The sequence below is a fragment of the Sinocyclocheilus anshuiensis genome, unplaced genomic scaffold (assembly GCF_001515605.1).
Source record: "Sinocyclocheilus anshuiensis isolate Anshui unplaced genomic scaffold, SAMN03320099.WGS_v1.1 scaffold371, whole genome shotgun sequence".
Lineage (NCBI taxonomy): Eukaryota > Metazoa > Chordata > Actinopteri > Cypriniformes > Cyprinidae > Sinocyclocheilus > Sinocyclocheilus anshuiensis.
This window is the reverse complement of record NW_015549597.1, coordinates 1,062,068-1,072,043: the sequence shown is the minus strand read 5'-3', so window position 1 is coordinate 1,072,043 and position 9,976 is coordinate 1,062,068. Positions and strand designations below refer to the sequence as shown.

The window sequence follows — 9,976 nt, the reverse complement described above, 5'->3', positions numbered from 1 at the left end:
ATGTCTGCATGTAGTGCAGTTCCTAGCCTGCCTGTCTGTTTTTCCCCCTCGGGGTTGTTTTAGTTTTTTTTTCATTTTATTATTAAAAGAAAGAACCATTCATCCAGCACTTGAGTCCTCGCTTCATCTCTCCAGCTGCCTACAGTGTGTGATGCATGGTTTGCGAGTGGTAGTGATAGTAGGGATCTGGAAACACATAGTAAGAACTGGTATTACAAATATATTAAATATATATATTATAATATATAATTATAATGTGTATATATATAAATATATATATTACATATAATAAACAGAGTAAAGGGTTATGCGCAGGGACGGACTGAGAGTAAAAAAACCAAATGTAACCCGTCATAGAATCGCTGCTGTTTCTTTATGAATGAATGTAATATTCATGCCAGACAATGTGGAGTGATAAATAGCAGTGGACGCTCGGACCTGGGATTTTACTATGCTCTATAGTGAGAGAGGCATGCAAAGGTAACCTGATGTAACTGTTCGCTTTTTTTCCTTTTACCTTCTCCCAACCGCCTTTATCTTCACGTCTTTTGCTTGCCATCATGAGCCCACTCTCCTTCGCGTCAGTTTCGGTTTCTTATAAGCAAAAATAGATTGCCCCTTTTGTCGGCCGTCAACGTCACTTAATCTGACACTTTTTCTTTGATGATGAACCAGCCAGGCCGACGGCTGTTCTGGACTTCTCCAGAACGTCCAGATGGCCAGTCCTCCTCTGGTTATGACTCAGTTTTTTTTACTCTAGAAGTATTGGTGTAACTGATCCTGCTTATAGGATTATTTTTCACACCTAAACACACGCATACGTTTGTCCATACAGATTTTAATTATCTTTAAAGGTATTTAGATAGTATTTATTAAAATAACTTATTTTCATTCTTGACTGGTATCTTCAGAAGACTTATAATTGGGTATAAACTGTTTTTTGTTACCAGTCTCTTGTGTGTTAAGTAACATTACTATTCTTAATACCATTAACATTTACTTTCATTGCTATTGTTTTACATGCCCTGTGTGTGTAAAGGGATAGTTCACCCAAAAACGCCGGCTCCTGTATCAGCAGCACCACACGCATACGTTGTGGTATTCTTGTGAACGTGCATCGACTTGACACAAAAGTAAAAAAAAAAATGGTTGAATAAAGTCATTATTTTTGTTTTCTTTGTGCACAAATAGTATTCACATAGCTTCATAAAATTTAAGGTTGAATCACTGATGTTACATGGACTATTATATCAATGTCCTTACTACTTTTCTGGGCCTTGAACGTGGTAGTTGCGTTGCTGTCTATGGGAGGGTCAGAGAGCTCTCGGAATGCATCAAAAATATCTTAATTTGTATTCTGAAGATGAAAGGTCTTACGGGTTTGGAATGACATGAGGCTGAGTAATTACTGACAGAATTGTAATTTTTGGATGAACTATCCCTTTGAAGTGAAAATCTACTGAAGGCCACTTTTTTTTGTGTGTGTGTGTGCTACACATTTATTTAGGTGGATCCATTTGCCAGCATGACATAATAGACACATTAATAATCCATTTGCCTGGATAAAGCAATAAACTGATAAACTTTTGAGTCCATTACAGAATGAACTAATTGTCGATTTTAGATTATCAAGGAACAATGCAGACTAATGTATTTTTGAGTATATTGGTTTATTTTCCAATTATTATGTTGTTTCTGACAACACTTGAGAAATATTGCTGTTATGATATAATGATATGATCCCTCACTGGTGTTGTCTTTTCTTAAATACTTTCTCTTTCGGTCTCTTGTGTGTTCCCTATGTTATACATCCAGCAAGGCAAAGTGTCGTGGCTTATGGAGCTAAACTCTGATGTTTAACAAAGCACCGTAATGAGTGGGAAAGTCTGGATATTGATCACTGTGAGTTATAATCAGTCTTTGCTAATATATTAGTGGAGGTCCTTGGAAGCCTCTCAGTGAGGTGTTGTGTGGCTGCAGTTTTTTTTTTTTATTGCACCTTGTTAAAGATAGCCCATGTTAACTGTTTTACGAGAAGTAATCTACACAGTGTTTCCATAAAACACATAACATAAGATTAATTATTTCAGATGACAGTTGTCCAGAGGTGGGACTTGATTTTTGTCATTTCTTTCATAGGCAATTTCATTCATCACCCATGTTTACCATGTCCAGTCTAAGTGCATGAAGCAAGACATTAAGGCACATCTGGTGAGTCTATCCCTCATTGTTTTTGCGATTTTTTTTTTTTTTTTTATTTTATTTTATTTTTTTTCTGCCCATATCGTCCCAACTAAATCTGAGGCTTGTTGCCTTTCATCCTACACATTTCTGAATTTTTAATTTGGGAAAGCATCCTGCAATAATGTGCAAATTTTAAGTGTTTTCTAAAAAGAGGTTACTGCCATAATGTTAAGTCATGTTATATGTCCATAACAGCTAACATCTCACAATATGTAGCTGTGTTATCATTCTTACATCTAAGTGTTTTATTTTTTTTTTTGACAGTGGGAAAATGTATTTAGTTCTGTTAGTAATTCTACACAGAATTCAGTACAATCTAAAAGTGGCTTGGTTAACATAATATGTAAATGTCTTTGTTATATCAAAACATCAGAACAATTAGCATTTATTTTTTGTTGAACATTGTTAATTCAATAAAGTAGTGGTTATTCTACCAGGACATTTGTGTGAACTTGAGGAGAACTGGCTTCATTCATCTATAAAAGTGTAAAAATGGTTAAATTAATTGAAAGAGTGGAAATGTTAAGTTTGTTCTGAGAAGAGCTTTAGCATCTTTTTTTGGTTTTGCAGATGCCACCTGGGCTGATATTGAGTATAATGTATTTTAATGTGTTACGTAAGTGTATATTTAGTATATTTAGTTGTATATTAACCTGCCAATGTTTTATGTCTGCAATAATGCATAGCTAGGAATGTGGTTAATTATTTTCAGAAAGATTCCCTTTAGTTTTCTCTAAGGACATGAAATAAAATGATTCAGTCTGCCACAGATAAAGCAGCAGGGTTAGTTTAACCAGCAGTTGGGTGCATAGGTTTGTGAGGGGGTCCATCTGTCTGTTGTCTATCCAGTAGCATAGCGAGTCAGCCCCAGGGCCCATATGCAAAAACATTGCACGGGCCCCCCCAAACGTTATGGGCTCCAACTCGGTTAACTTAACTTAGGCCCTATTGTTGATTTTTCTGAAGTAAATAACGTTACGTGAAAAGTGACTATTCACAAGCTGTTTTATTTACGGTCTAGTCTAATGCTTGGAAATGATGATGAAAGTTTTCAAGTCCATTATTATTGTATTATTATTATTATTGAATTATTTGTAGCATGCAAGCCACCCAATAATCGCAGCTTTGTGACTCGCCATCTCCTCATTGGACGTGCCTTTAGAGAGAAATGCATGGATTACACAATGAAAGAGTTTTTGTTTTCGATTTGAATTATTTCGTTTTAAAATTGTAATTTAAAGCATTCTATAGATATATTTATCATGTCAGTGATGCGCTCCTGCTCAAGACCAAGACGACAGAAAGCGCATCCTGTTTGTTTTCCTTATTTTACAAAAGCACAAGGTTTTGTTGATATTGTGAGTGCACACAAATACAAGTAGACAATTTGCAGTTCCAAATGATGTATACGCTTACCTTTATGAGCAAAAATGTTGGTGTATTTTTAAGTTTCCACTGTTAAAAAAAAAAATGCAAGTGATCGCACTGGCGCCTCCATGTCCTGCAGAGTGTGCTTTATTCCACTCTCCGCACAAATGATTGGATATGCGCCTAACAGCGCTCATTTATAGGTTAAATGTTTAAATTAATACTGTGAAATGCATGAAGTGTTTTATGTCTGTTTATTTTAGGCAAATCCTGTTGGTTTGAGAAATTGATCAAACATAATGCTCAACTCACTGTCTGCCGCTGCCGCTTGGTCGTTCCTTTAAAAAACAAAAACTTGAATTTAACAAACATAAAATGTTCCAAACATATTTCTAAATTAACTTAATAAAGAAACAAAAAGAAATATGACCACTTTGCCATTAAAAACCAAAACTGAACTATTTTAATAGCCGTGTAATGGGGAAGAGAGAGAGAGAAAAGTCAAGGTATCCAGTTTGTTGATATTGTGAGTGCACACAAATACAAGTAGACAATTTGCAGTTCCAAATGATGTATACGCTTACCTTTATGAGCAAAAATGTTGGTGTATTTTTAAGTTTCCACTGTTAAAAAAAAAAATGCAAGTGATCGCACTGGCGCCTCCATGTCCTGCAGAGTGTGCTTTATTCCACTCTCCGCACAAATGATTGGATATGCGCCTAACAGCGCTCATTTATAGGTTAAATGTTTAAATTAATACTGTGAAATGCATGAAGTGTTTTATGTCTGTTTATTTTAGGCAAATCCTGTTGGTTTGAGAAATTGATCAAACATAATGCTCAACTCACTGTCTGCCGCTGCCGCTTGGTCGTTCCTTTAAAAAACAAAAACTTGAATTTAACAAACATAAAATGTTCCAAACATATTTCTAAATTAACTTAATAAAGAAACAAAAAGAAATATGACCACTTTGCCATTAAAAACCAAAACTGAACTATTTTAATAGCTGTGTAATGGGGAAGAGAGAGAGAGAGAAAAGTCACGGTATCCAGTTGGACTCGGGCCGAGAATTCTCATAAGCTGTTGGACAAGGGCCGGGCCCATGCAGGGCCACTGTGTCTATCTGTTTTGTTACACCAAAATGATGAAACATACTGACCCAAATATTGTGTAAAAAAAATACAAATTCTTCAGTGGTTTGTGAGACAAAAATGTTCATTAATTGACGTCTGAGTGTTTAGTCAAATGTAAAAAACAACAACAAAAAAAACAATTGAGGTGCATCCAAATTTGCATGCTTGTGCCATTTTTAGTGTAAATACTGTGAGCAGTGAGTTCACATTGTAAATTCCAAAAAGAAAAAGTGCACTTCGTCAAAAAAAAGAAAAAAAAAGTGTGGAATGTTGGACACTTTATGCACTTTCCTTATGGAGGGGGAAGGGCTTTAATGCTGGATGACAAATTAAGCTTAGACAATTAATACACTAGACAATTGTCACAGTTATGAACTTTTAGTTTAGTCCATTTCTGTTAGTTCCTTCCAGTTCCTGTTTTTCCTTATTTGGTTATGTTGCTGTTCTTGTTAGTTCATCATTGGTTAACCCCCTTCACCTGTCTGCCCCTCGTTATTTGCCTTATTTAGTTCCCTCCTGAGTTCCGTTCTTTGTCAGCATAGTGTATTGTGCATCATTTGGAACTAGTGCTGTCAAATGATTAATCGCGATCAATTGCATCCAAAATAAAAGTTTTTGTTTAGGTTGTCAGTTTTTTTTTTTTTTTTTTAGGGTTTATTTACACTTTATTTTACAGTACGTGCACTTACCTGTACTTACATAAGAAAGTGCTGAATAATAAAAGGTATCTACATGGGTTAGAGTTAGGTTTAGGGTTAGTACCTAGTTACTGTGCATGCTGAATAGGACTTTAAAATAAAGTGCTACCATTTATTTTATAACTGATTATATATATTGACTGTACATGATCCCCTAAATATGTACATACTGTATCTTCTCTTAAATCCACATAGGATGAGCTGATGTTGGAAGAGCACGTGTTTCAGATTAAGGTGTTCTCACCTGAAACGAAGGTAAGAGCAAAGAACATAAGCTGACTTTTATTTACTTATTAACTTTATTTACCTTTATTTACTTTTAATATTGTTATTAGTAGTAGTTGTATATTGTGTTATTATAAGCAGTATTAGCTTGTTGAAATGTTTCTTGTTATCCCAAATGTATTGCACAGAAAAATACACAATATATATATGAGTTTATTAACTTTAGCCACAAAACTTTATTTCTCTGTCAGTACTGGTATGAATTTTAGTTTAAATAATTGTATGTTATGGTTATGGGTTACATTATTTTCCTGACTGTTTTTCTAGGAACATGAGCTTCTATCAGTAATAAATACCCTCTGTTCATACTGGACAAATAATAAGGGCAAGGATAAATTAAAAGTTGTACAAACTTTTCACATAATGCTGTATAATGTGAGTATGCTGCTTACTCTACCATATTCTGTCATTCTGTTTCAAGTATCAAAATGATTCAGTTCTGACTGCATGGTTTCCCTATTTCTCTCTATAGCTAGATGAAAAATTCAAAGACTTTTGTGAAAATCTCAACTGCACGGATGCTTACACAGTACGCGGCATTGACACAGCCACTTTTGGAGAAATGTATAGAAAATCTTGCGATGGATCAGTATCAGGTATAGACATTTAACCTCATCATTTATCCTTTTCCTTTAGTCTTGCCCTTCCTTAAAAGTCCCATATTGTACACCTTTCTGGAGTTTTATTTTAGGGTTTGATGTCCTTAAGAATATATATTTGCGGTATAAGTACCAAAAATCATCTCAATATATTTTTACAGCTCCTTTCTCAGGAGCTCTGCTGAGAACAGGTTGATTTTGGCCTGCCTAATTAATATTCATGAGCCTCTCTTCTGATTGGCCTGTTGTGTTCTGAGTGACGCACGGCCAGGCCAACCACAGGTCACAAGTCACAGCGCTAGCTGGAGGAAGCAAAACAAAGGGGAAACTGGAGGCGGCCCATGCAAACCAGCGCAGATTCGGCTGCATAAGGAGCTTAAAATATAATCTCGTTGTGATGTTGGGTGCCAGAATCGACGTAATACAGCCTCATGGCAAAAGGAGAGTGGGACGGTGGGCGGTGCTCGGGGTGGTGACTGAAGGCGGTGACTGTGTAGTTCTGACGTCAACTTTTTACGGAAGTCACAATGGTTTGTGAAAAATAGCTAGAACTTTATGCAGGCTGTGTGCATTTTACTGTGGACTGACTGTTTTGAAACTTATATGGTAGTTAAATAGCCCCTAGACCTCAGTAATCGTGAAAAAAAAAAAGGAAATTTCAGTTTTGACAATATGGGACCTTTAATTTATTCATAAGATGAACAATGGCCACCATAAATCTCTGACAAGGCAACACTTAGCTGAAGGCATTGAATTAGCCAGAATATTTATAAAACAAACAAGCTAAATAACACAAACTGGTAAGTAGAATGTTATGAATAATACATGTTTGAAATTGCACATTTGCTCACTTTCTCTCTTTTTTCTACTTAGACCTGAAGTGTCCATCAAAGAGTAAGTTATTTTACATTATCTCACTTACAGTATATCCATGATGTACCTTTTTGTCTACTCTTTATAAAAAGAGTCAATAAGCTGTCGAAAAGGAAAACGTTAACTTGTTTAAGCAATAGCTGATTATTTTCACACACACATATAAAAACTGTGATTTTAAAATGTTGGGTAATGAAATTGGTCTGGATGTTTCTAGTAGCTCTTACTATAATTTTAATTATTCCAAATAAACTGATTTCTTTAGCTCTCTAAGCACACACAGTATTACACGTTAATCTCTGAGTGTTGTAGTACAGAAATTGTTGCTTTATTAATCTGTTGAAACCTTTTGTAATACATCATGTTTTGTATCACACAGGCACACCTTTAACAACGATCAGCCCAACTCCTGAATTCAGTAAGCTAACTCAGTTTCTTATTTCATATCTCAAACACAGATATTTCAACTGCCATTCACAAGTATTTAAATTAAAAACAGATCATTAGTTCATGTACATTCAAATATAACTATATATAAAATGATTTACATCAAAGTTTCATGTCAGATCCAACTATCTGAAAGTACATGAATGAAACATCCCCTACTAAACAAACGTAATTATTAAATAGTGACAATAAACAAAGTATCTCGCTTTGACAAGAATGTCTGGCTTTTTTACTTGTTGAAGCAGATGTGAAACTGAAGATAATGGAAGGGAAAAGAAAACTGTCATATTCAAAGTTTTGCCCATATATCCACTTTCTGAGCACATGCGTGGTATTATAGCTGTATCGGTCTTTTGAAGCTAAGTGTAATAAATCTGTTTTCTAATTAATCAGGCACAGCATTTTTAACAACGGTCAGTTTAATCACCACAGATCATGAAAGTAAGCAAATTCAATATTGTATTTCATATTCACATCAACACAGATTACAGCACAGATACTTTATCTGCCACGTTAATCAGAGTTTTTTTTACATCAAACCACGTTTTCTAATCACGTAGGCTTAACATCTTTAACAACATTGGTCAGCCCAAACATCACTGCTCCTGAAAGTAAGGATCCCATTAATCTTCTTGAATGAAGTACATACTGAGTATTTGCATGTAATACACTGATCATTAAATCCTAGTTTTTTTTTTTTATATAGTACACATTTGATAAGAGTTAAAGAAACCAACAGAAATGTAACTGGAAATATTCTTAATTTTTGATTATATGGGGACATCAGATTTATATGGCCTACTTTTACTGTTTTTTTTTTAATATGAGTATGCAATATTTTGTAGATTTGACAGCAGATCCATCGGCACGTACAGAAACCATCAGTAAGTTTGTCTCTTGTGAGAGCCACTTCATCTGTAATGAGCAGCATAATACCTTCAGCATACACTCAGTAGTAACTTTCAGTGGCCATCTGACATATTGTGCATTCAGAAAGGTCCAGCACCAGCGCAGTGTGTCTTTATCTCAGTCATCATCCCATCTGGCCAATCTCTGCTGACCCTTTCAGACCCATACAGAAATGCTGCCCTTTCCCTATTTTTGTTGTTGTTGCTATTTGCACAATTCTCATCTGTTTGTTAAATACTAATTCAAACAATCATTGAATAATTCAACTCAACATTTATTTGTCATTCTGAAGTCCATGTATACAAGCTCATACCTACTGACTTGCTGATGATTAGCCGATTAAATATACCAGGTTGTACCTAATGAAGTCACCACAGCTTGTGCATTGTCACAAATGACTCCTTTTATTAAAACAGCCATTTACTAATTACTAATAATTTTGTGCATAACTACTAATTGTTTTGTTAAATAAAAAAACTAATATGATTTCTTTCATCATAATCTTTAACATCACAAGCCATTTTTTTTATTATTATTATGAATGCCATATATGCCATTGTCTTTTTAGTTGACACTGGCTGCTATGTCTCATGTTTTTGTATGGTTTTCCCTTTTATTACAGTTAAAGAAGACAGTCAGTGGGGTAAGTGTCAGATCTGTGGGTCTTTCTGACCAACTATTTTTGCTTTCAAGTCTTCTCTCTTCCCACAAATCTTTATGAAAACCGACATTTTATTTTTTTGTTTCCAAGCTACCATTAAAACATGTTCTGGACTCCTGGTTGTGTCATTCCTGCTGAATACTGTTTTACTCTTCAAGGTGTTTCACATACACAGGAAGGTAAAATTGTCTAAGCATTCATTTGGTTTGTGAGTTTGTAGAGTTGGGGTACTCGGACTCGAGTCCGGTCTCCAGTCCAGTTTTTTTTAAAGGACTCGGACTTGTCACGGACTCAGATGCATTTTTACTCGGACTTGACTCGGACTCGAGCCGACTCGGAATATATGTCCGAGTCCAACCGAGTACAGGGACAGTTGACGGAAATGTCATTCGACTCGATGCATTATGCATTATCATGAAAGTGATATTCAGTATTTGCATGTGCTTTTAAGTGTTGTCCAGTACTTGAAAGCCGACGGGTTTCTGTACTCACACATCGAAAGCGTGCTCACAGAATAACGCGCCTCTCAGTCAGCGTGCGAATGCCGAGTTCTTTCGCTTACGTTCTCTTAAGTTCTGTTGTTATTGCTACACACTTACACGAAAAGTTATGTCAAAATGCCCGTCTTGGAGACTATTCATGTAAATGCAGTCGGTTTTGTCTTAAGTGAACTTGAACAGTTTGGAGAAATATGAATGTGTCAAAATATTTGATCTATGCGTCAGATCTTAAAGCAACAGTGTAAACCTGCAGCCGCCG

The 9,976-nt window shown here is 35.5% G+C and overlaps 1 protein-coding gene across 7 annotated transcripts in view; it reads left to right on the top strand.

Moving 5' to 3' along the window:
- LOC107658433 (uncharacterized) overlaps positions 1–9,976 on the top strand; it is an 18,207-nt gene that overhangs the window by 3,494 nt on the left and 4,737 nt on the right. For 2 of the 7 annotated variants that reach the window (XM_016446978.1, XM_016446976.1), the window contains exons 6-17: positions 1,816–1,902; positions 2,140–2,211; positions 5,639–5,698; positions 5,996–6,103; positions 6,201–6,324; positions 7,201–7,221; positions 7,580–7,618; positions 8,041–8,088; positions 8,208–8,258; positions 8,493–8,531; positions 9,179–9,199; positions 9,308–9,396. In XM_016446978.1, coding sequence (XP_016302464.1) covers positions 1,873–1,902; positions 2,140–2,211; positions 5,639–5,698; positions 5,996–6,103; positions 6,201–6,324; positions 7,201–7,221; positions 7,580–7,618; positions 8,041–8,088; positions 8,208–8,258; positions 8,493–8,531; positions 9,179–9,199; positions 9,308–9,396 — 702 coding nt within the window. In that variant the 5' untranslated portion in view covers positions 1,816–1,872. Of the gene's footprint in view, positions 1–379; positions 481–1,815; positions 1,903–2,139; positions 2,212–5,400; positions 5,470–5,638; positions 5,699–5,995; positions 6,104–6,200; positions 6,325–7,200; positions 7,222–7,579; positions 7,619–8,040; positions 8,089–8,207; positions 8,259–8,492; positions 8,968–9,178; positions 9,200–9,307; positions 9,397–9,976 lie in introns of those variants that run through there. The other 5 variants (XM_016446973.1, XM_016446974.1, XM_016446975.1 and 2 more) reach the window with 4 other exon arrangements.